Raw genomic sequence first — 27255 nt, forward strand, 5'->3', positions numbered from 1 at the left:
CTGACTTTACATCTACAAGGTGGACCAACTAGGTAGGAGTGTCTAATAGAGTGGACAGTGAGTGGACACGGTATTAAAAAAGCAGTGCTGCTGTGTCTGATCAACACCATGTCAGTGTCACTGCAGTTCTGAGAATGATCCACCACCCAAATAATACCTACTCTGTGGTGGTCCTGTGGGGGTCTTCACCATTAAAGAACAGAGTAAAAGCAGGTTAAAAAAAGCATGTAGAGAAACAGATGGACTACAGTCAGTAATTGTAGAACTGAAAGTGCTTCTGTATGGTAAGTGGAGCTGATAAAATGGACAGTGAGTTTAGAAACAAGGAGGTGGTTTTAATGCTATGGCTGATCAGTGGCTGATCAGTATATATATATGTGTGTGTGTGTGTGTGTGTGTGTGTCCAGACTTTTTGAAACTTTCAAGTGTATCAATGTCTCTGAGAATTCTGTCAAGACAAATTACCAACTCAGCGTTTGGTTACGTTTGCGGCTCACCACGTTGCTAAATAGACATGAGTAAATCCGAGCTTAGTGCCGAAGAGTCTCTGTTTTCCCATTTAGCATTCTTTATGTCAGGGACGACAGAATGATTCATGGTCAGATCCGTGACAGACACGCTCAGACTCTCAGATAGAGGAAGTTTTATATGATACCGCTGCATGAGGTTGGAGCTGATGATAGGGCCACGTTCCACACCTATATTTAGCTTAAACACTCAGCAGCGTATGGCTGGTATACATGTCTGTAGGGAAAGTGTGTGTCTGTGGTATGCTGCAGATGGATTTCTCTTGTTCTGTCAGCTGTTGCACAGGGAGAGTGTTTATAGATGCACAAATGCAAGAAGGGATTACTTCCTACAATGCCAAGACAGAAATGGGATCGATTACGGTTTCCTAATTGGGGGTTTGTTAACTACTCAAGATTCTGATTAAAATAAACATAAAATGCATGTTTTACCAGGTTAAACCTATCAATGAAAAGGAACAGAAGTTAAATAAAGTACTGAGTGAATCCATGTCATGTAAAGATTGCTGGTAGCACGTAGGGTAGATGTCGAAATTATTCAAAACTGACATTTAACATTAGTTAAAAAAATCAAATAGAGAAATGTTAAAGCACATGTAGTTCATCTAAAGTGCCAAAGCAGAAATAAATAGCAAACACAATAATACCGGCCATCCATGCAATGTTAGAGAAAACAAGATGTCAGACCAATCAACCTTATTCATTTGCTCCAATGTCCAGTTATGATGTCAGCGTGCCCATATTAGGTGCCTTCGACAGTGGACAGAACTGTAGTATACTTGCAGCCTTATATGCAGAAGGGTTTGATGCACTGTGTGTTGTAACACATCCACATCATCAGCAATGTAAACCACAGTAGCCCAGGCACCATGGACTTTATTCCCATTGGCATCAATGAGTCTTAGTTGCCCAACAACCTGTCAGCCATTCTTGCTTTTCCACAGTTGTCTGTGAGTGCTCCTTGCTATATTAAAGGTACATTAAGTAACTCGGGCCAAATTTTTACATACACCGATCAGGCATTACATTATGTCCTAATATTGTGTTGGTCCCACTTTTGCTGCCAAAACAGCTCTGACTGTGGTACAAAACAAGCTGTGCTGTGGTATCTGGCAACAAGATGTTAGCAGCAGATCCTTTAACTTCTGTAAGTTGTGAGGTGGAGCCTCCATTGATCTGACTTGTTTGTCCAGCACATCCCACAGACACTCGATTTAATTAAGATCTGGGGAATTTGGAGGCCAAGTCAACACCTCAAACTCGTTGTTGTGCTAATCAAACCATTCCTGAACCATTTTTGCTTTGTGGCAGGGCGCTTTACCTTCTTCAGCAATTTGAGCTACAGTAGCTAGTCTGTTGGATCACGGACCAGCCTTTGCTCCCCACGTGCATCAATGAGCCTTGGCCGCCCATGACCCTGTCGCCGGTTTACCACTGTTCCTTCCTTGGACCACTTTTGATAGATACTGATCACTGCAGCCCGGGAACACCCCACAAGAGCTGCAGTTTTGGAGATGCTCTGACCCAGTCGTCTAGCCATCACAATTTAGCCCTCGTCAAACTCGCTCAAATCCTCACGCTCGTCTATTTTTCCTGCTTCTAACACATCGACTTTGAGGATAAAATGTTCACTTGCTGTTTAATATATCCCACCCACTAACAGGTGCCGTGATGAAGAGATAATCAGTGTTATTCACTTCACCTGTCAGTGGTCATAATGTTATGCCTCATCACATGCAAAATTGACATAACCATGCACTTTTTTGTGGGTAGGTTTTAATGTTTGAGTATTTTTAATATGTTAAATAAAAAAATGGTTTATAAATAATAATGCAGTATAATAATGGAGCTGCTGATCCAAGAGAATTAAAACTAACTAAACATAGTTTTTTTTAACTTAATAAAATGTTCCAATGTAACAAAACAATTCGTACAGGATTCATGACAGAGAGATACACCCCCTAATTCACAATGTGTCCATCACACTGAAACTGACTTTGTACTTTTGTCTTCCTTAATGTACACCCTCTCTTATCCCTTCACATCAGCCTTAGGGCACAAAACCATTGTAAAACATTTGTTATAGTGTGTGTGTGTGGGGGCGTAAACACAAACAGTACAATGTTTATTCAAACACACTGGGTTTGTCCAACAGCTGAAACACTGTGATGACCGTGTCACAGTAAATGCTTACACTCCAGTCATGAACCAATTTCAGCAGTGATCTGATTATTTAAATGGTCACTTATATGATTTTACAACTGGGCATGTGCGAGAAAACTGCTGGTTTGTGTCTGGCTGCATTCTCAACAGTGTGTAAAATAAATAAATGTTAAATAAGTGTTCACTATGCACTATATTAATAAGTGATGAATTTCTATACATGATCATGCATTAGTGTGTCAACGTATGTAATCCATCAACACAGCAAATTACTATTAAATGAAGTCTGAAGCATATCATTTTGACTAATCCAGTGATTCTGTCCAATTCCAGTGATGCCAGACACAATGAACGTTTTAACAGCACAACAAATTCTTGTGATTCAAAAATGAGATTGTGGGGGGTAAAATGTGAGAGTCTCTCTGGACTATGCTTACAACTAATCTTTTCTTAGCTTTTGAACACAAATACCCTGATGCTTAGTGCACATAAATATGGAATAACCCTGAAGTCATCAACAACATTTACTCAGATAAACTTTTGGCACTCTGGGATGCCAAAGTTTAGTACACTACAGTGGCATGTTCAAGCAAGTTTAAACTTCAGTGATTCTAGACTAGTCTGTGTCTAAGGGATGAAAAGCTGGATAGGGTTTCCGTTCATTGCCATTGCAATAGCGGCTTTTGCTGTTTTGTAGAGGCACTGGCATGAGTTTATAAGGATCACTTAGAATACAGCTTGATCCTCCTCCATCCATTGCTAGCTAGTGTAAAAGATACGTCCAGTGACTGCACACTTGTTGATGGGACGTGTGCTGTGGCCCTCTTTGGCCAGTGTAGGAGTGGAAATAATTTGTAGTGGAGTATTAGAGATGATCGAATTGTGAAAACAAGAGGGAAAAATGCAAAACTGAAAAGCAATCTTTCAGATGACGCACACAAATCAACCCTTGAATAACTGAAGAAGTTTGACATTACCCAACATGGCAACCAACGGCTTTGTTTTCTTTTTTTCCTCCCATTTTCTCCCAATCTAGCGTTGTCAATTTGTCTCCGGCTGCTGGGGATCCCCGATAGTTTTTTTTTTTTTGCTGTTGAGGAGAGTATATTGGTGCACACGCCTCCTCTGACCCGTGCTCAGCCCTTAATGGAGCCCTTTTTCACCAATGCATTCTGCAAAGGCACCTCTATCTGCTAATCAGGGTCCTTACACAGCATTTAAAGACCCCACCCACATATTCCGGTCATCCCTCCCTGCAGGCACTGTCAATTATGCCCGCTGGATGGCGCCCAGACGACCGGTGGCAACGCCGAGTTTTGAACAGAGAAGTTCAGAATCTCGGCACTGGTGTGCTAGCGGAATATCCTGCTGCGCCACCTGGGCACCCTTTTCGCTTTGTTGATTACAAAAAGAACAGTAATAAAGCCATGGTTTGGAAGAGAGAAGTATTTGTATATCCAGCAGCATCAGACGGGTTTAACTGCTTTTTACAGGGCTTCATACTGTATTTCTAGCTCTCAAGTTTATTATTCCTTGTCAAAAGCATCAACTAATACAATCTTTCTAGACTTTGGATAGAGGGGATTTTACACACCCCACAATGTAAGATTATATTAAATGATAATTGATGAAGCCAAAAGTTGCAACAGCCCCTGAGAGAACTGTCCCTTATATCCTGTTGAGTAAATTAGGAATGGGGTAGACCTTTGTATCTTTTCCTTATGATAAATCTTAACATTTTAACATTTTACCACATATTATAGTTATTTTTTTAAATTAAATAAGCCTCTTATTGTCAGTAGGTGGTCTGCAGATGAGTGTTAAAAAGAAGATGTTTGTACAGAAGGCAGCTGAACTGGAACAGACGTGTCTTAGAAGTTTTATGGAGCACTTTTGAAGCGTTTGATCTCACCGTGAGTCTGTCCAGATCTCCGTGGCATCTCAGGGGGACGACAAGAATGTGACTACCTCAAATCCGACACCCCATACTAACTCTGTCACTTCAGACAGGTCACATTTCAATTAGTGACTGACCCTTGTTCACATTCCTGAGCAACACAAGGCGTGTGCATCGCAGGCCATCACATGGTTTGTAAACTCACACATGTATGAGCATAAGCGTCAATGCAGCTGATCTTCTGAATGTAGTTTCGCAGCAAAACGTACTGCTCTCACAAATGCCACATACTTTGCTTACTTATTTACTTTCAATCCCAAACCTCAGTGCAACACAAGACAAGTTCAGTTTCAGCAATGATACAAAGTCTCAGTACAACAGAGGCTGAAGGATAAATTCTTCAGACATGAATTTAACTGAGACTTAGAGAAACTGAATTAAAGGAAATATAAAGAAAAAGTCAGCAAATAAACACAGCTGCTGGTGAAGCCGTGCCAGACAAGCCCTACATGGACAAAGAGAGCCAGAGACTTTCTGCTGTGCTAATAAATCAAATCATCTGATAAATCACCAATACAAAAACCCAGCAATATGGCAACAGAGTATAAAAAGTGCTAAAACTAGACCTGTTATAATAATACATTCTTAATAAACATCGAATAATGATTTCATTATTTTTCCTCTTGATGTTACGCTTGCATTTTAGTATTGCCATAACATTAAAACCACCTCCTTGTTTCTACACTCACTGTCCATTTTATCAGCTCCACTTACCATATAGAAGCACTTTGTAGTTCTACAATTACTGACTGTAGTCCATCTGTTTCTCTGCATGCTTTGTTAGCCCCCTTTCATGCTGTTCTTCAATGGTCAGGACTCTCCCAGGACCACTACAGAGCAGGTATTATTTGGGTGGTGGATCATTCTCAGCACTGCAGTGACACTGACATGGTGGTGGTGTGTTAGTGTGTGTTGTGCTGGTATGAGTGGATCAGACACAGCAGCACTGATGGAGTTTTTAAACACCTCACTGTCACTGCTGGACTGAGAATAGTCCACCAACCAAAAATATCCAGCCAACAGCGCCCTGTGGGCAGCGTCCTGTGACCACTGATGAAGATCTCAAGGATGACCAACTCAAACAGCAGCAACAGACGAGCGATCGTCTCTGACTTTACATCTACAAGGTGGACCAACTAGGTAGGAGTGTCTGATAGAGTGGACAGTGAGTGGACACGGTTTTTAAAAACTCCAGCCACTCATACCAGCACAACACACACTAACACACCACCACCATGTCAGTGTCACTGCAGTGCTGAGAATGATCCACCACCTAAATAATACCTGCTCTGTTGTGGTCCTGTGGGGGTCCTGACCATTAAAGAACAGGGCGAAAGCAGGTTAAAAAAGCATGCAGATAAACAGATGGGCTACAGTCAGTAATTGTAGAACTACAAAGTGCTTCTATATGGTAAGTGGAGCTGATCAAATTTACAGTGAGTGTAGAAACAAGGAGGTGGTTTTAATGTTATGGCTGATCAGTGTATACTACACATACACTTTATGGCTGGCCTACCTGCTGTCACACCCTGCTGTGTTTTTTTAATTTAAATGTGTGATTTACCATCAATGCATTCAAGTTCACTCATTTCATTAAATTGCTGTAAAAAACAGTTTTACATGCCATTTACCACCTAAGGTGTTTCTATGAGGATCCTTTTTCAAAAGGAGCATCTATATTGTAGGTGTAGCTCATAAAAAACAATGAAAAAGCAAACAAGCTGCTTCTTGCTGTGAGGCGACAGGCGACAGTGCCACCGTGCCGCCCACTTATAGCATTGTAAATAAAAATAATGTTCATTTATTAATGCTAGTGACCACTTAAATCAGGTCAAGGCTGGTGAATCTGGAGTCTAGGCTAGCACCGCTGGTTGCACAGTAGAAAACAACCCATAAATCTGTAGCCTGGCATGGTTCACTAGTCAAGTCACCTACTCGCATGTAAGCTGGTAGAATACAGAAGTTCCTGGACATGAGGAGAACATGTCATATTTAACCCAGGCAGTGACTGGAGCTTAGAATCACACTCAGGACTTTGAAGCTGTAAGGTTCTGATACTACTTGCAGTGAATACATGCTGCATTAAGTAGTGTGGGTGCCACACTTAGATTCTAGCCTTCAGTTACTTTCTGTTAGAAGTTTGGCATGTTTACCTTTGCGTACTCTGGCTTATTTCACCTTCTGAAAACATGCAGAAAGTGGATTGGCTGCTTTAAATTGCCTACAATATGTGACTGAAAGTGGGAGTGTGTGCTATTCTGTAATGAATTGATTCCCTGTCCAGGGTGTGTTCCTGGCATGCACCCAGTGTTTGCTTATAGTACTGGACTTATCATAATTTGGATCAAGATACAGTGGTGGCACAGCAGGTAGTGTTGGTGCACCAGGTTCCTAGAGATCTTAAGATGTTAAATGCCTCCAGTCACTGTCTGTGAGGAGTTTGGCATGTTTCCCATGTCCATTTGGTTTTTCTCTGGGTACTCCAGTTTCCTCCAACCTTCTAAAAAACACATTTAGACTGGTGTTTTAAAATTACCCCTATGTGTGAGTGATTAATTGATTAAAGTTCATGCCCAGTATTTCCAGGTGGCACCGGATTCACCGCAAGTGGTAAAGGCTCAGTGATATGGATACATTAACAGAGCAATGAAAGGACGGAGTACCTCGGCTTTGTGCTGTTTGTCATCTGCGTCCGTGTGCCCATGATCCTCATCCATACTGACCAGCTTAAGCTTCAGATAGGAAACCTCATCAGTCAGGTTCAGCTTCTGTGTTTCCAGTGAAGTACGATTCAGCAGCTCCTACACACGTACACACAAACACACACACAAACGTAAGCCCATACAGGTCGACATCCACTGTATACTGTATACAATTTGATCCATAGTCTGATCACCCAACACTGTGTGGATATCTGCTCCTCTACTGGGTAACAAATTCTCAGAGAGAGACTTCTGGGCCCCAGCCAGGCATCGCTAAATATATACAAGCAATGAATGCTATTTTTGCTTCCTCTCTTCCCCTTAATGTGTGTGTGTGTGTGTATCAAGAGGAAGGCTTTTCTCTGCATTCCTCTGTCTGAGGGCTAAACGCTGCTGGAGCCTGAGACCCCACTGAGAAACTCTGCTGAGTTAATGTTCCATAATCCTTCACAGACTGAGATAGCTGAAGTACGCTCATGAAGTCCCCTTTACATTGTAACAGACACAAAGCCACGGTCAGACAGAGCCTAGACCTACAGGGCCAGCAGTGACCTCTAAGAGATGACATTTGAGGAGTCTTTGCAGAGTGGACAAAAGTATTAAAACACCTGACCATGTGCTTGTTGGATATCCCATTCCAAAACCACACGCATTTATACTGAAATGCTCCCCCTTTCCTTTTTAGCTTTAATATCATCCACTTTTCTAAGAAGACTTTTTGCAATACTTTGCAGTCAGTCAGTAAGGACAGGCACTGATGCTGGAAAAGAACATCTGGCTCGCAGTCCATGATTAAATAATCCCGAAAGTGTTGAGTTGGGTTGAGTTTAGGGTGTAGGTGTAGGTCACTGAAGCTCCTTTGCACAGAACTAGTCAAACATTTTTAGACCTTGCTCTGTGCTTGGGGGCGTAATCGTGCTGAAAGAAAAAGGGGAATTCCCCAAACTGTTGCCACAATGTTAAAAGCATATCATGTACCTTATATCATTTTTATACATCTGTTAGAAGTGAACGTGGCAAAAACAGCTAAATTTAAAAGGGTGTCCACTAACTTTTTGCCATATAGTGTAAAAACAACAACATCTCAAACTATAGTGGATGAGAAAATGTATTAAGATAAATGTCTTAAAAATTGGATGACCATTCAATATACAACTATGGGAAGAGTTTACATGCACTATAGCCAATTTAGCTCTGATGCACATCACATTGCATATACTTTTTATTATTTCATTACTGTTTTCATGACAGCAACTGGCAAGTCCTTTGGTACATGCACTCCAATTGCATGCTCTTATTAGCCATGTTTCTCACTAGCATTGCTATTCCAATACTGCAGCTTGATCTAAACCAGACCTGGGCCACATCCGGCCCGCGAGCCATCCTCAACCGGCCCGCATGAGGTCAGTGGCAATTAAAAATCAGACGTAAATAAATGTACATCACACACGGCATATAACAGAATTGTTTTTATTTTGACGGGACCGCTATGTCCCTAAATTTCCGTAAGTTGCGATTTACGTGTGTGCGAGTGTAACCAGCTTCACCGTAATGTGTCGGCGAATAGAACTGAGCGCGGCTGAAAGAGACGGTTGAAGTATTTATTTACAGAAGTCAGATGTAAAGCTGTTTAAGGATCACAATTTAGGGTTTAAATTGCTGCTACAGTACTAAACAGAGAAATACAAGAACATGAACGATGCGGAGCGTCACATCTGAAGCTTCGCCAACTAAACTGCAAAAGCAACAAGGACTTTTTTATAAAGTTTAACACATCCAGAACTGAAGCAGCCAGGACCAGCTCTGTGATTTTAAAAATAATATCCAACAATAACAAAGGACTGAAAAACAGCAAATATGGTACTTAGACTCTTTGTCTAAAGATTAAACACATTTTGTTCACATTTGTTTTTGAGAAATTAGTTGATTAAATAGTGAAATAATGTTGATGTTTTTACTCTGCCTACTTCTCATTTTCTGATTGTAACATCTAAACAGTAACAGATTATCAGAACTGTACAATTTACTGCTTTTTGTAAAGAGACAAAATTAACATGAAGCAGAATTAAGTTCACCTTATTGGTCCGGCCCTCCACAACAGTCCCAGTTTCTTATGTGGCTCCTTGGAAAATTTAATTGCCCACCCCTGATCTAAACAGTTTAAGCCTTAAAACGACAACTTTTATTGCTTTACTGCATGAAACGTTTTCCTCAGTTGCATAACACAACTTTAAACTTAACTGATTTTGTCTGGAGATGAGAGCTGACATTTATCGTTATGGTTGGTGGACATTGTTTACAAAGCACACGAGTGAATTCCTGGCTGCTTTCTCAACCAAATCTTATGTGCTACATAGTGTGTAGCTATAAATTAGCCGTACACTAGTCAGATAAACTAATTAGAGTGCTAAGTGCAGTTTGGAATGCGTTCTGTTTAAAACAATGCTGTTTCTTCACAATGAACACATTAGATTATAAACTTTAAATTCACTTTTAAGCCATTCAAACATTCAAAACAAGTCTCTAGTTAGACATGAAGTCTGAGTCAGTGAGATTAAACAGCTGCTGATCCTGGATCAGTGAACTTGGTGAAGCATGGTGGGAATGATGTGGGCGACTGTGGTGGAGTGTGTATACGGGAACAGCGCTGGAGTTGCTAAATTATCATTGCTACACAGTTGATCACAAGATAATGCTTAGTCACCTTCTAAACATCACAGCCAGTTCCCATTCCTTTAAAAACACACTTCTGCTTTCTGATTTCAGTCAGTTAATGTTTTTTGCCACAAAACCTGTATGCAAAAACATGTGAATCAGAATCAGATTAATTGGCCAAGTATGTGGATACACACAAGGAATTTGGTTCGGGCTGATGGTATCTCTCTAGTATAAATGCAGTATACAAGCAATGTATACATTAAACACAAAAAATATACAAACTATAACACTATATACAGGCAATATATAGAAAATTTATGGACGTGTACATGTATGTATTACAGTATTACAGTACTGTACAAAAGGCTGCGTTCACAATGAAATAGGCTCTGGGTATAGTGTGTATTCTCATCATATGTTAGCCTTATAGATCCAATGCTAAACCAAATAAGCAAACGTGTCATGCATGATCAATACATCTGAGATAAGTGGGGAAAATTTCAGGAGATCAAATTGTTGCCTATTATTTATTCGACCATAATAGAAACTATAAAGCAATAAATAACAACATTTAATTCCAATCATAATCCACAATCCAGTCTAAATCCAGGTATCATTACAGAGGACTAACAGAGCCACTTATAGAGCCAGTTATCCATTATTGCACACGTCTGCAATCAGACCCGTCTGTAGCTTCAAAGGGCAACAACTGAAAGAGCTTCGAGTTTATCAAGAGGTGAATCACGGCCGGCTTATCGGATTGCTCAGCACACGTCCACCGGCTGTGTAAACACACTCTCAGACAGACCATCCCACATGATAAGCTTTAAACGCTGGGCATGTCCACCAGATTCATAATTCGCCATTGAGGAGGTAATTAAACCAATTTCCAAAAATGACTGTGGGTGAGACTCATGACATGGATATTCAGAATGGAACTGGTAGTGTAGAGGAACACGGACTGTGATCCGGGGATTACGTAACACCAGAGCAAACAAATACACAAACAGCTCTTGTGGTAATCTGTGGGTAATCACAGCTTACATATTGTAATGCAATGCTGATGTTTCTCAAGCAGCGGAAGTACAGTTACTGTACCGAGTCTTTTATTAAAAGTTGACTCATCTGAGGAAATGTAATATGATTTGATGACTAGGAAATTGATAATGACAAATACATTTAATGGATTGAAAAATGTTTGCAATTGAAAACTCAAACATGAGGTGTTTTTGATAAATGACATGATCTGGCCCTCATATTCTTAGCAATTAATTAATCATTAGCATTTCGATTTAAGTCGACCAGATAGCAATCCGTTCCTCCACAGAGCCAACCTTCTTCAAAGTGTTTACACAAATATGGAAGCATATAAATGTCTGAAATGTGTTGGTACAACCCCATAGTGTAATCCCTCCTTAAGCAAACTTTACAGTTGATGCACAAACTACAGGGGGGCAGGTGCACTGGGGTCCATGGCTGGGGGTAGGCCCTCCATGACATGTACTCAACCCTCCACCACACTGCCTACCCATTGGCTGCATTCGCAAGGTCGTTATTATTATATTACAATATTGTAGCGGCGATATGTGAGTGACATTCAGCTCAGCCAATCAGAATGCAGCACCTGGTTTATACATGTGCGTTCGGACGTTCTGCAGTTAGTTTTGTGTATGAGACTCACCGTATGGCCCCAGCATTGAAGTTCAGGTGCTGGAGCTAAGCAATCTAAAGTGTTGTAATGCTCATTGAAGTCCTGACTAAACAGTTGAAGTGACTCTACCTTGTCGTGTGCCTTTATTCCCACACCTCCACCAACGCACAGAGCAAAGGACTTGTAGCATCCCCGCCGGACGAGCAGCACTCGCAGCGGCTAGGTGAGCCGACCCTCTACAGTAGCAAGTGGTTAAGTTAAGTAAAATATTAAAATAACTAGAAGACAATTTTAGAATACATGTAATCAAAATATACAGTGAGTGCACAGCAAGGGATTTTGAGAATCTGTGTAACCTGCCTAACGTTACTAGACCAATATACAGTGTATCACAAAAGTGAGTACACCCCTCACATTTCTGCAAATATTTCATTATATCTTTTCATGGGACAACACTATAGACATGAAACTTGGATATAACTTAGAGTAGTCAGTGTACAGCTTGTATAGCAGTGTAGATTTACTGTCTTCTGAAAATAACTCAACACACAGCCATTAATGTCTAAATAGCTGGCAACATAAGTGAGTACACCCCACAGTGAACATGTCCAAATTGTGCCCAAAGTTTTCGAAGGGAGGGGATCATGCTCTGTTTCAGAATGTCACAGTACATGTTGGAATTCATGTTTCCCTCAATGAACTGCAGCTCCCCAGTGCCAGCAACACTCATGCAGCCCAAGACCATGATGCTACCACCACCATGCTTGACTGTAGGCAAGATACAGTTGTCTTGGTACTTCTCACCAGGGCGCCGCCACACATGCGCGCTGTCTCAGCTCAGTGTGTCCCCCGCCATCTGTCAGTGGATCACCAGCTTTCTGACAGACCGGACACAACAGGTGAGGCTGGGAGATATTACATTTACCATAAGAACAGTCAGCACTGGTGCACCACAGGGCTGTGTCCTCTCTCCACTGCTATTTTCTCTCTACTCTAATGACTGTACCTCTACAGACCCAACAGTGAAACTTCTAAAGTTTGCAGATGACACTACGATCATTGGACTAATCCAGGATGGAGATGAGTCTGCATATCGGCAGGAGATTGATCGGCTGGTGCTCTGGTGCAGTCAGAACAACCTAGAGCTGAACACACTAAAGACTGTAGAGATGACAGTGGATTTTAAAAAGAAACCTTCGACACTGCTCCCCATCACCATATTCAACAGCACTGTGTCTACCGTGGAGACCTTCAGGTTCTTGGGAACTACTATTTCCAATGACCTAAAGTGGGAGGCCAACACCAACTCCATCCTCAAAAAGGCCCAGCAAAGGATGTACTTTCTGCGTCAACTGAGGAAACATGGTTTGCCACAGGAGCTGATGAAACAGTTCTACACCGCAGTCATTGAATCTGTCCTGTGCACATCCATCACAGTGTGGTTCAGTTCAGCCACAAAACAGGACAGATGCAGATTGCAAAGAGTGGTGGATAGAGCGGCAAAAATCATCGGTGCTCCTTTGCCCACCCTCCAGGACTCATACACAACAAGGACCAGAAACCGGGCAGAAAAAATTATCACAGACTTCTCACACCCTGGACACGAACTCTTTAACCTCCTACCCTCTGGCAGGCGCTACAGAGCCCTGAACACAAAATCAAACAGACACTGTAACAGTTTCTTTCCAAATGCCATCAAACTCATCAATAACAAAAATTGAACTGCTGTTTACTGTTGTTTACACTGCACTTTATACATGCTGTATAATACCGTAACTGCATCTTACCTTACTCAACTATTTATTTTACACTATTTTTATATTTTCTGTACATATGCAAATTCTGCTGAACATGTAAATTTGTACATTGTCTACATAGTCTTGTCTGTATATTGTATTGTTTGTAAATTGTAGTGAGTCTACATAGTCTTGTCTGTATATTGTATTGTTTGTAAATTGTAGAGTCTACATAGTCTTGTCTGTATATTGTGTTGTTTGTAAATTGTAGAGAGCTAACAACAGCCGGCAACAAATTCCTTGCGTGTGTAAACATACTTGGCGAATAAAGCTGATTCTGATTCTGATTCTGATGCTGGACACCATCTGAGCCAAACAAGTTTATCTTGGTCTCGTCAGACCACAGGGCATTCCAGTAATCCATGTTCTTGGACTGCTTGTTTTCAGCAAACTGTATGCTGGCTTTCTTGTGCGTCAGCTTCCTTCTGGGATGACGACCATGCAGACCGAGTTGATGCAGTGTGCGGCGTATGGTCTGAGCACTGACAGGCTGACCTCCCACGTCTTTAACCTCTGCAGCAATGCTGGCAGCACTCATGTGTCTATTTTTTAAAGCCAACCTCTGGATATTACGCCGAACACGTGGACTCAACTTCTTTGGTCGACCCTGGCGAAGCCTGTTCCGAGTGGAACCTGTCCTGGAAAACCGCTGTATGACCTTGGCCACCATGCTGTAGCTCAGTTTCAGGGTGTTAGCAATCTTCTTATAGCCCAGGCCATCTTTGTGGAGAGCAACAATTCTATTTCTCACATCCTCAGAGAGTTCTTTGCCATGAGGTGCCATGTTGAATATCCAGTGGCCAGTATGAGAGAATTGTACCCAAAACACCAAATTTAACAGCCCTGCTCCCCATTTACACCTGGGACCTTGACACATGACACCAGGGAGGGACAACGACACATTTGGGCACAATTTGGACATGTTCACTGTGGGGTGTACTCACTTATGTTGCCAGCTATTTAGACATTAATGGCTGTGTGTTGAGTTATTTTCAGAAGACAGTAAATCTACACTGCTATACAAGCTGTACACTGACTACTCTAAGTTATATCCAAGTTTCATGTCTATAGTGTTGTCCCATGAAAAGATATAATGAAATATTTGCAGAAATGTGAGGGGTGTACTCACTTTTGTGATACACTGTATATACTGTATATATGAAATTTGTTGAGGGGCCAAATTTATTTTTTTGCACTGGGGCCCATGAGCTCCTAGTTATGCCACTGGTCTACAGGCAGGTAAGTTTCTCCTGACATTTGCCAAACCCAGGTTTATCCATCAGACTGCCACTCCACAGAACATGTTTCCACTGCTCCTAAGTCCAGTGGCAACATGCTTTACTTTGTGATTGGTGATGTAAGGCTTGCATGCAGCTGCTTGGCCAACAGGTTTGGAACTGTTTTTAAATGACTCTGATCATTGACTGTGAAGCATGTTTTCTAGTGCCTTTGTGTGTTTCACCATGTCCCAAAAACATACAGAAGGTGGGGTTTAGGTGGAAGTGAGTGTATAGGTAGGTATGTGGTGCTCTGTACTGGACTGACACCCTGTTCATTGTGTATTTTTTGTGAAGTGGAACTGGACCAAATGAAAACTTCAGGATACATTTTTAAAGATGATAGCCTGAAGTGGGCCAGTGATAGCTCAGTGGTTAAGGTACTGGACTAGTAAACAGAAGGTTGCCGGTTCAAGCCATGCCACCACCAAGTTGCCACTGTTGGGTCCCTGAGCAAGGCCCTTAACCCTCAATTGCTCATTGTGTTCCGCTCATTGTGTAAGTCGCTTTGGATAAAAGCGTCTGCTAAATGCTGAAAATGTAAATGTAAAGAATGAATGAATGAATTTCCATGTTCAGGCAAGTCAAGAAAGTCATGAGGACGCTTTCTCTACTCCTGTTTATCTTCCTCTGTCTAGATCCCCCTCCCTCCTACTTGATTCTAATCATCAGTCTAATGATGAAAGTCATGAGGAAGGTAGCTTCCCAGGGACAAGATTATCAAACAACACTTGAATAGAAGAAGCTACAGAGTCACAACAAAATCCTTTAACTTTCCAGTTAGAACTGGTTTGAACATCCACAAGTGCAAAGTCAACTGAACCCCACGTCAGCCTGATATGAGTGCGCCGCACAAGATTTTATGACATGGTTTCAGACTCATTTAAAAAAGGTAAACAGGAAGTCAGTACTAACTTTAACAGGGCTGCAGGACTACTTGTAAACAGCAGGAACAACAGCAGTAAGCTTCACCACATCTGTTTACATCTGTTCCTACAGAGGACCTTTTCTGTTGCAGCATGATTGTGCCCATGGTTTAATAAAGACATGCTTTCTGGAGTTTGACATGAAGGAACTCCACCGGCCAGCACAAAGTCATGATATGTATTTAGTCGTACAGCTACCATTACAGAGCAGCTGACTGGACGTCACATGTTTTATCAGCCAGTAAAATGTGCTCTGTTTAAGCGCCACCTCAAAGCTGCAAATATCACCACGGCTGTTAATCATTAAAAGCTCTATCAGCATTCAGCCTTAAGGTCACACAGTGAAACATAATCAGCTCATTACTGAGGTGTTACTACACTATGGTCAGTGGAAACTTGTTTAAATCTGGAAGTGACCAAGACACCAAGTGCAGAACAAAGTATTTAAGTTGGCACGATGAGCACCGTCACTGAAACCGTGGTTACATCTCCTCCAATCTACTTATAATACAAACACAGACATCCAGAACACAAATCTCTCACTCCAACAGAGCGCCAAACGTGCCAGAGCAATCATTTTTATAGCTGGTATTTACACTACACACACTTCTGAAACGGTGCTGCTCAAATTTACACATTGTAACATAATTATAGCAGGTGAGAACAGAAAACTGTCAAGTCAGAGAAGCCAACATGTGTAAGCATTTACTCTAATCCAGCAAAGTACCATAATCTGTAATGATATATCACTACAACACCAAAACAGTCTTTGTCTAATCTGAAGCTAATCATACATTGATTTAAAAGTACATATAGTGTAGAATCATCATAGCGTCAACTCTAGGAGAACTATACTAGGGCGCTCAGGTGGCGCAGTGTTGAAACACACACTAGCACACCAGAGCTGACAACTCGAACTCATGAGTTTGAATCTCAGCTCTGCTACCAGCAGGCTGGGCACCTATACAGACAATGATTGGCTCGTCTTTCAGGGTTGGATGCCACAGGGGATTTCTCACAACTGATGCAATTGTGGCCTCTACTGGCTGATCGGTGTCGCCTGCATCGGGGCGAGGGATAGTGGGGTTCGGTGCATGACTCTCCGTGTGTGAGACTGAGCCCCATATGAGCTCATCCCGTGCACGAGAAAAGATGCAGTTGGCAGGTTAGCAGCAGTAGAGAGGACGCAAAATGCAATCTGGCAATTGGACATGACTAGATTGGGAGGAAAATTGGGAAGAATACCAAAAAAAAACTACATCAGCAGACTTATAAGTTGTACATAAATTATGACTAAATGAAAGAACCCTCAAAGGCAATGTAAATACCTGGAGGAGTTTTTCAAGTGTCTTTTCCCGTTTTCTTGTCTTTCAGTTGCTTGGTTATGTAGTTTAAAAGAATTGTTTTATCATACTTTTTAGATATTTCTAACTAATTTGTATTATTAAAAACTTTAAAGTATTATTATTTTTAAATCATGCTAATTTATATTGATATTAAGTACTGTCAAGTTGATTTCAACTCCTGGTGACCATATGGATAGTATTCCTCCAGAGCATGCTGTCTTCTGTTTGGGTCTCCAGGCTCCTTAATTGCTCGTTCTTTGTTCCTCTAATTGTATCCATCCATCTTGCTGCTGGCCATCCTCTTTCTTACTTTCTACTCTTCCAAACATAAATGTCTTTTTTTAAAGAAATGGTTCTTTTCCTAATGTGTCCAAAATAAAAAAAAGCTTTCATTTGGTTATTTAGACTTCAAGTCAGAAGTGACCAGTCTGAATGTGAAACCAGTCTGTCAATTTTGTCCCTTTTCTGATATGATTTTAGCTTGTTGATTGGCGTAGAGATTCCTCATCAGAACAATGCGATGCTCTGGTATTCTCATCTTCCCGTGTGGTTCAACACAGTCAAAACTGTAGTCACTGAAGCACATCTTAACATCCTTTTCAAATTCCTTGGCTTTTTTTCCTCATAATCCAGCATACATCTGCGATGGTATCTCTTCTTCTTCAGCTTGTTCTAAATTTTTCTCCCACATCTGGCAGTTCTCTTTCAATGTAAGGCTCTAGTTTATGTTGAATCAACTTCAGGATAATTTTACTGCCATGTGTTATGAGAGAAATCGTACCATAGTGTGCACACTGACCAATAAGTGGTTTTCCAAATTTGTGACATAATTGGTCAGCAAGTTCATCAAAATATTGAATTTCTGTTGCAGATTGTTTGTGAAGCTCTTGTGTTTATTCTTACCACTGTTGTTGGATCACTGTTTGGTTAATTATTACCAGTCAATTGACATCTCTTAGCATTTCAGATTGAAGTTGAAGTTTATTTCTGAATTTAAATATCTTATGGAAAACAGCGCTTGTTTTTTCACATTGCTGACTTTACAGATGTTGTTGCTGTTTTACTGATACTGATACTTTACTGTCCTTCAGTGTGGCTCTATGTAATTCACAATATAATTCACTTAAAAGTTCTTTTTTTTTTTTGTTTGGCCTCTTTTTTTGCAATTAAAATTGAGATTTTCCATCTGTGGACAGCTTGCTGGCATTACAATTGACTGAAGAGAGCCACAAGTAACCGGCTTCATATTTACCCTGGTTAGCAGATAGAGTCTCAGCACACACCATGCTACTTCCTCCCTATTCTCTTGCCGCTTGTGCTGGTACAAAAAACAAACAGTAATTGTCGCTGTTGCAACAACAACGTGGTGACTTCCCATCTGCCTCTGTTGCTCAGACATGTGCAATAGTGTCTTTGAATTGACCCGCAAGACTCAAACTCAAAATTGAAAGTCTTAAATCTCAGTATAAGTGGGCTTGCGCATTATACTGCTGTGTCACCCGAGAGCCCCAATAAGAACAATTCAGTATTAACCAGTGGATCTTTATTTAACTTTATTCTAATATCAACTGATAAATCTAAGTGGAACAAATCTTGTTTACACTCTGTCTGTCAGTCATGTTATAGACACCCCCTCCCCCCAAAAGTTATTTAGTCCACACCTAAAAACATAGCAGACCACCCACTATATTGTTTCACTGACATTTGTTCATTCTATTTGCTTCTTCCCTAAGTAAACTGAGGCAAACCGAACTAAGGCAGAGGTTGGCATTTCACAAAACACCCTATTCAGAAATTGGTGGAAGTATGGAGGTACCTGTTGGAGCATTTCCTCAGTGGAGATGAGTTTATGATGGTGCTCCTCCAGTGAAGCCTCCAGATCTCTGATCTTCTCTCCCTGAGCCTCCACCTGCTCTGTCAGTACACTCACCTACAAGAATACACACACAACAAAGCTTACACAACTAGATCTACAGTAAGAGTCATATGTTTACATGTACATGTAAAGGTCATGGCAGTGTTAGGATTTTAATAAATTGTGCAACTGTTCTTTTTCTACAGCTGGTGCCATTATAATGGATGCACATTTGACTTGACATCCATTGTAACCTACATGGAACGGTGGACTCATGCCAAGGTAGGAAAGAAAACCCAAAATGTTTCTTTACACTGAGTGGCATGGACATTCCCTGGGTGTCACTGTCCATAGTAAGTCAAGTTTTAAATAGTCATGGGTGCAAAAGCTGTCATATAAGAAAGAACCCCCAGTTCCAATTTTGTTGCTGATTACATGGATAAAGAAAATGAATTCTGCACAAGAGTTTCAAGATGAAATGAAATGAAAAAAAAAAAAACAACAACACATAACGTGGCCTCAATGACCTCAGAGGTATGTTTGAAAGAAAAAAGTTGAGGCCTTCAAACCTAACAATGCTGTACCTACTGTCAAGCATGGGGGTTGTGGTAAATTGCTTAAGTGCTGTTTTGCTTGCAGGACCTGATGCATTTATTCGCATAGTGCCACTATTTTTATATATAGACCTTACATAAAATTTGACCTAAAGTACGTGAACACCCTTAATTCTTGTGGTAGTTTGTGCACACATATTGCTAAAAAGTAATGAAGTAAACCTCCGAACCTCAACCCCAAGATGAACCAAAATTGAACTGATTGTGAGCAAGACTTCTCGTCCAGCATCACCGTCTGACCTTACAAATGATCTATACATTCTCAGAAGAGTGGCGGCTGAAAAAGCCACAGAAAGACAAATCGGTATTAATGCTCATGGTTTTGGAATTGAGAAACTAAAAAGCTCATGGTTAATGGTTAGGAGTCAACATACTTTTGGCCATGTGGTGTATTTAATGCTTCAGAGGAAAAGTAAAGCAATAAGCTGAAATACAAAGGTTTGAACTTACTTTGGTGTAATGCAAGATATCAACAGCAAGACCTTCAAACTTTAGTGTTTAGTCTACAATAAGGTAAAACCAAAACAAAGATCTCAAGTCGCCCTCATGCTGGCAAGCTGACAAAAATACAGCAGTGAGGTTACTAGTGGTCTGTGGGTCTACTGACAAAGACTTCACATCAACTGACAAGAATCTTTTGGCCTGTTTGACATTAAAAGTGTTTAACAAAAGCAATTCTTCTTTTTCTTGGCCTTTGTCCCGTTCGGTTGCGGGGTCGGCTCTTCGGCGGATCACGATCCGCGCATCGATTTGGCACAATTTTTACGCCTGTTTTTGGACTGTGGGAGGAAACCCATGCGGACATGGGGAGAACATGCAAACTCCGCACAGAAAGGACCAAGACTGCCCCACCTGGGGATCGAACCCAGGACCTTCTTGTTGTGAGGCGACAGTGCTACCCACTAAGCCACCGTGCCGCCCTAACAAAAGCAATTCTAAATATTTAAAATGAATAATTTTAATTTAGAAACTAAAATCATATCAGTGGACAGTAAGCCAACATAAAACGTGAATGCTTAATATGAAATAAAAAGAAATGCTAATGCTAAAAAGAAACGAAATGTACTCTGGTCTATTAATAAAACATTTAAATTTGAGCATCATGTAACTTTTTGTGTTGATTCAAAATCTACAATAAAATAAAATTAGAAACATTGTCTCAGAATGAAGACATTTTAGATTTCTAGTGGTGTGTGAGTCTGTTTTTGACATTGTAACATCTTATAGTTATTTTTTTACTATCGTTTAATCCTGGACAAAGTTGTGGTGGGTCCAATTTTCCCAGAATCACTGGGTACAATGGAGTAACACACCCCGGACAGGACGCCAATCCATTGCAAGGTCTTGGCTACCCACCTCTCAGACATAGACAATCATGTCTGTATGTAGACGCCCAACCGGACGATAGCACTGCTAGAGAGTCTAACACCTGGTGGTTAAGGTTCTAGACTTGTAATTAGAAGGTTGCTGGTTCAAGCCCCACCAGGTTGCCACTGTTGGGCCCTTGAGCAAGGCCCTTAACTCTCAGTTGCTTAGATTGTATACTGTCACAACTGTAAGTCGCTTTGGACAAAAGTGTCTTTTAAATGCCAAAATGCTAAATGCCAAAAATGTTAAATGACTGAGGAGGGCTGTAACTAACACACGCCCCCTCTGACATGAGTGCAGTAGCCGAACACTTCTTTTCACTTGTACAAGGCAGATTCACACAGGGTTTGTATGGAGATCCGTAACGTACACAGAGAGTCACACACTGATCTCCATTATTCCCTGTCTCATTGTTCTGGCAATGATTTCAATAAAATCATATAATCAGCATAATCTATTTTAATAAAAAAATGAGTACAATTGCTATTTAAACAGAGTGACATCTATGTGATCTTTTCAGCTAGAACAACAGCCACTTGTCTGAGAAGGTCTCTCACCACACTCTGAACTATGTCTGTGGGAATTTGTGCCCATTCAGTCAAAAGAGCTTTTGTATGGCTGGTCACTGATGTTGATCAAGAAACCTTTAATTGATGTTCCAGTTCATTCCAAAGCCGTTCAGTGCAGGTTTTTAAACCAAGACCTTGCTTTGTGCACAGGGGTACAGCTGTGTTGGAACAGGAAAGAGCCCTCCGTAAACTGTGGCTGCAAAGTTGGAAGCATGTAATTTTCTTTTCAAAATTGATCTGTTACCCCTGTGTTAGCAATTGTTGAGGCTGAAACACATGAATTTAATAACTAGAATGGGTGTCCCAATACTCAGTGTATGAATACTAAGTAAAAAAAATAATAAAAAGTAACTTTTGGGTTTTGCCAGTTTCAAGGACGTTATACCAGCACTGATCTGTACATAACAAAAAACCAGAAGAACCAACAAATCCACATTAAAACCAATCCTCAACCCAACCAACCGTCATAAAAATCTCTGTGTCTCTGTGTACATGAACCTGTTTTACACTTTGTACTTTAGTTACATAGAAAAAGTTCCACTCACCAAGTTCTACACAGTGCTGAAGTTTAGTTACTCTGCTCAGTCCGTCACTCCCTCGTACAGTCGCACTGTTGCGACACGCTCAACCCCTGACAATCTTTCACTCCCAGTTTCACTCCACTGAAGCGTCAAACTTCATCAGAGTAGCATGGATGAAAGCAGAAGTGTAAAGTGCTAGATCACTGAGCCCCGTGTGACCTCAGTTCAGTTTAACGTCTCACTCCAAACCCCGCCCACCTGCTACCCAACAGGTAAAAGAGGAAGTCAAAGCTCTGCAGGAGCCAGTGGGATTGCTCAGTGGGACTGAACCGTCCACCAATCAGAGACAGATCCTGGTTAGGACTGCAGGAATGTGGCTGCAGACGGGCAACTGCAGGCTTTGTAAACATAAACCTGCTCATTCAGTCGGCCAGTTCTAATGCAAGAAGTAATACAACCTGTTCCTGTCTCAATCCAGCTTATTCACAGTGTTTTGTCAGGTTAGAAAAGGCGTGGAGCAAATAGGATTGGTCTTACAATAATTTCCGGGAAGAAGAGACAACAAACAAATGTGACCTTTTTAGGTTTATAGTAAATCAGAGAAAAGGAAGAGCAGAATGACCAGTTTGGGATGAGTTGAGAATAGACACACAAACACTGAAGTGAATAACAATATGTTCTCACGAGCAGCTTTATTGCTCCATTCTCTTGATTAGTGCCTTGACATGTTAAGTACTGTTTTGTTAGACGACTCTTACAATGTACAGAAAAAATCTGTCAATTGTTTTAATGCCCCCCCCTTTCACCTGATCTACCCATTTCCATAATGAAATTCCTCTTTCACTTGCACAACCTCTACTCAGACTAGTAGCAGCCCCCTCCAACGTGTAAAATCGTCGGCCACTTCTTTCCACCAGCTCATGGTAGATTTCCACAAATCCGAACTGCGTACAGAGAGTCACGCTATGCCCTATGTGTACCTCCACTACTCATGCTGACGCCAGACAGCAGGAGTCACTGTAGCAGAAATGAGGAGAATGCCTATTTAACCTTGCCTTGCCGGCTGTGCCCAGACAGGACTGTAGCACTGCTGAGACTAGAACTCAGGACTCAGAAGTCTATGCAGTGGTGGGCTAGTGTAACTGACTGATGCACCACCTAAGCACCAAGCCACTTTAATACACAGTATATACACCGATCAGCCATAACATTAAAACCGCCTCCTTGTTTCTATACATACTGTCCATTTTATCAGCTCCACTTACCATATAGAAGCACTTTGTAGTCCTACAATTACGGACTGTAGTCCATCTATTTCTCTACATACCATTTAAGCCTGCTTTCACCCTGTTCTTCAATGGTCAGGACCCCCATTATTTAGTATTTAAGTATTATTCAGGTGGTGGCAGTGACACTGACATGATGGTGGTGTGTTAGTGTGTGTTGCGCTGGTATGAGTGGATCAGACACAGCAGCACTGCTGGAGTTTTTAAATACCGTGTCCACTCACTGTCCACTCTATTAGACACTCCTACCTAGTTGGTCCACCTTGTAGATGTAAAGTCAGAGACGATCCCTCATCTATTGCTGCTGTTTGATTTGATCTTCTAGACCTTCATCAGTGGTCACAGGATACTGCCTACGGGGGGCTGTTGGCTGGTTATTTTTGGTTGGTGGACTATTCTCAGACCAGCAGTGACAGTGAGATGTTTAAAAATTCCATCTGCGCTGTTGTGTCTGATCCACTCATCCAGCACAACACACACTAACACACCACCACCATGTCAGTGTCACTGCAGTGCTGAGAATGATCCACCACCCAAATAATACCTGCTCAGTATAGTCCTGTGGGGGTCCTGACCACTGAAGAACAGCATGAAAGTGGGCTAACAAAGCATGCAGAGAAACAGATGGACTACAGTCAGTAATTGTAGAACTACAAAGTGCTTCTATATGGTAAGTGGAGCTAATGAAATGGACAGTGAATGTAGAAACAAGGAGGTGGTTTTAATGTTATGGCTGATCGGTCTACATCTACAGTTCAGTAACATTCTTTTTCCGCATATACCAGCTTGTTTGGAAGCTGTGGTCAGAGTGCAGGGTCAGCCGTTGTATGGCGCCCCTGGAGCAGACAGGGTTAAGGACCTTGCTCTACAGTGGCTGCATGTCAAAGACAAGATTCAAACCCACAGCTCTACCCACTAGGCTACCACTGTCTATACACTGGTTGGTGTATACCACAAATGTTTCTTCCGATGAAGCGCATTATACCTTAAAACATTGTGTAAATATGAATGGAGGCTACAATCTTTACTACACGCTCAATTATTGATGAGAAGCTGATAAGCAGGTAAAGTCCCCGGCATTCCGATGCTCGTTTCGGCTGTTGTCGAACGACCTCCTGTTTTGTTTGTTTGTTTATTAGGATTTTAACGTCATGTTTTACACTTTGGTTACATTCATGACAGGAACGATAGTTACTCGATACACAACATTCTTCGGTACACAAGGTTACATCGAACACAGTCATGGACAATTTAGTGTCTTCAATTCACCTCACTTGCATGTCTTTGGACTGTGGGAGGAAACCGGAGCACCCAAAGTAAACCCACGCAGACACAAGTAGGACATGCAAACTCCACCCCACCTGGGGATCGAACCCAGGACCTTCTTGCTGTGAGGCGACAGTGCTACCCACTTAGCCACTGTGCCATCCACGAGCTTCTGTGTAAGCAAATCACAGCCTTCGCTGTTATCATTTCCTCCTAGTACAATAATCTCTCTAAGTGCTCATCTCATAGCTGCTAATGTTGACTGGGTTTGAGTGTATGGGTGTATGGGTGTATGGGTGTGTGTGTGTGTGTGTGTGTGTGTGTGTGTGTATGGGTGGGTGGAGGGGTGTCGGGTGACTGTGTGCTGGTGAAGAAACCTGGCGGATTGGGGCGGAGCACTCACCTGCAGAACCAAAGACTCTTTATCCCCCTCTAATCTTTCCAAGCGCTCTTGATACGTCTCATTGTTTGGAGATGACTGTTGGTTAACCTGCAACAAACACACACAAACACACACACACACAGAGACAAGTCAAAATTGGTGGATTATGAAAGCAGAATGCCTGGATGAATGCCAAAGAGCAAATCGGTTAACAAAGAGGCTCTATACAGTAGCACAGGTGATACAAACACAAGAACACTAAAGCAAATCATTTAATTGGTCCTGAACAATAGAGTGAAGATCCACAACATAAACACAAAAGCTGCTCATCAGAATAACGTACAAGACATCAACCCTTAGCCAGAAGCATTGTGGGTATTCAGTGTTGTGAATTACCCTGTTACATGCACATTTTTCGTTAAAAAATACATCAAAAGGTCAAAAGCAAGTGGACCCCCAACAACCATGAGCTTGTTGAACATCCTGTTTCAAAGCCATGGTTATTAATATGACATTGCCCCCCTCCAGGCTCCACTTTTCTGAGAAGGCTTTCCACAAGATTTCTATGTCTGAGCGAACCTATTCAGTCAAAATGTATTTATTTATTAGGATTTTAACGTCATGTTTTACACTTTGGTTACATTCATGACAAAACAGGTAGTTACTCATTGCACAAGGTTCATCAGTTCAAGTCTTTAATATGAAACACAGTCATGAAATACAGTCATCTCCAATTCACCTCACTCTCATGTCTTTGGACTGTGGGAGAAAACTGGAGCTCCAGCAGGTAACCCACACAGACACAGGGAGAACATGCAAACTCCACACAGAAAAGACCTGGACCGCTTCATCTGGAAATCAAACCCGGGACCTTCTTGCTGTAAGGCGACAGTGCTACCCACTGAGCCACCGTGCCACACCATTCAGTCAAAAATGCATTTGTGACGTCAGGCATTAAATGTACTACATACTGGGTCTGTTTGAAAACCTAGTGAGCTGCCTTGCTGCCTACTGCCTACCTGGGCAGCTGCCTAAGTAGAGAGGATCGAATTATAAGGCAGATTATTCAGACACATTACTACTACAGTTAGCCTCAGGCCGTTCAAACCAATGGGTGAGATGACACAACCCGCTAGCATGCCAGCTATCTCCCTCCGTGTACAGAAAACAGTTAAACTGTCACTGACAAGCCCGAATTTGTAAATAAATACACTTGTGCACCTTTATACAAATTAAATATCAATGAGAACTCTGTTGTGCCGCATTCGTCCAGCATATTTGCCTTTTTTCTTTTTTTTTTTTTAGAAATTTAGAATTGTGCTGCACTGAATGCTGGGATCGCCTTGAATGAGGGACGCTCCCTCGTTATTCAGTCAGATTATTACTTTGAATTAAGGCACCTTAGTAGGCAGCATGTTAAGGTATCTAAGAATTCGGACAGGCTTCTTCTTGGGAGAGTGTAGGATGACGTAAAATGCGTCTATGTAGGGAGATCACTAGGTTTTCTGTTAGACCCACTGTTCCAGCATGAGAGCGCACATGTGCCCAGAAAGGTCCATAAAGTCATGGCTTGACAAGTTCAGTGTGGTGGAACTTTAGTGGCCTGCCATGAGGCATTAGTAATAATAATAATTTATTGGGCCGTTGATTTCAAGCCAGGACTTTTTGTCTACCATTAATTTAACCTAACAAATGGGCACAAATCCTGACAGACAGACAGACAGACTCCAAAATCCTGTGAAAAGTAGGGATGTAACGATGCACCACAAGACAGTTAATAACCGATTCAAAAATGCCACGATTCAAACCGGTTGAGATGTAAAATGAATCAATATTTACTTTAAACAGCAGAGGGCACTGGGGCTATACACCTCACCTGGCTGACGTCACTGGCGCTATATGCCTGGTTGCCAGGTTTGAGCTTTTCCAGCCCAATTGGGCTTAATTCAAAATTGTTTTGCATGGTTTGTACCTACCTCAGAAATAAAATAGCATTCATTATTTAGATAAATAAAAGATAATCACAAATACAGTATTGTATTTATTTATTTAAAAAAAAAGAAAAACAATAAAAGGAAACTGTCATAATTTGTCTTTATTTTATTTTGCTTAAAAAAAAATCGGGAAAAAATCGTGTCGTGAATCGTATTGCATTGTGGGTAGAGTGTATCGTTATATCCCTAGTAAAAAGCCTTTCCAAAGAATCTCACGGGCAGGTGTATTCTTCCACAGAATGTCAACAAAGCATGGACCCTGACCAGGGGTGTCCAAACAGGCGTGTGTTGAATACGATTCTACATGCAGATTGAATCTGGCGAGCATTTCCTGTGACTTCATCACAGTGTCGCCTCCAGAGAGGAGGAGCAGGACTAGTTTACGACCCGACCGAGA

General features: G+C 41.5%; 1 protein-coding gene across 12 annotated transcripts in view; it reads right to left on the bottom strand.

Annotated features, from left to right (window-relative positions):
• ppfibp2b (PPFIA binding protein 2b) overlaps positions 1-27255 on the bottom strand; it is a 106940-nt gene that overhangs the window by 38479 nt on the left and 41206 nt on the right. For 11 of the 12 annotated variants that reach the window (XM_063000799.1, XM_063000798.1, XM_063000797.1 and 8 more), the window contains 3 exons: positions 24886-24972; positions 18820-18933; positions 7311-7448 (listed from right to left, as the gene is read on the bottom strand). In XM_063000799.1, coding sequence (XP_062856869.1) covers positions 7311-7448; positions 18820-18933; positions 24886-24972 — 339 coding nt within the window. Of the gene's footprint in view, positions 1-7310; positions 7449-18819; positions 18934-21954; positions 22094-24885; positions 24973-27255 lie in introns of those variants that run through there. The other variant, XM_063000800.1, reaches the window with a different exon arrangement.

The sequence above is a fragment of the Trichomycterus rosablanca genome, chromosome 8 (assembly GCF_030014385.1).
Source record: "Trichomycterus rosablanca isolate fTriRos1 chromosome 8, fTriRos1.hap1, whole genome shotgun sequence".
Classification (NCBI taxonomy): domain Eukaryota; kingdom Metazoa; phylum Chordata; class Actinopteri; order Siluriformes; family Trichomycteridae; genus Trichomycterus; species Trichomycterus rosablanca.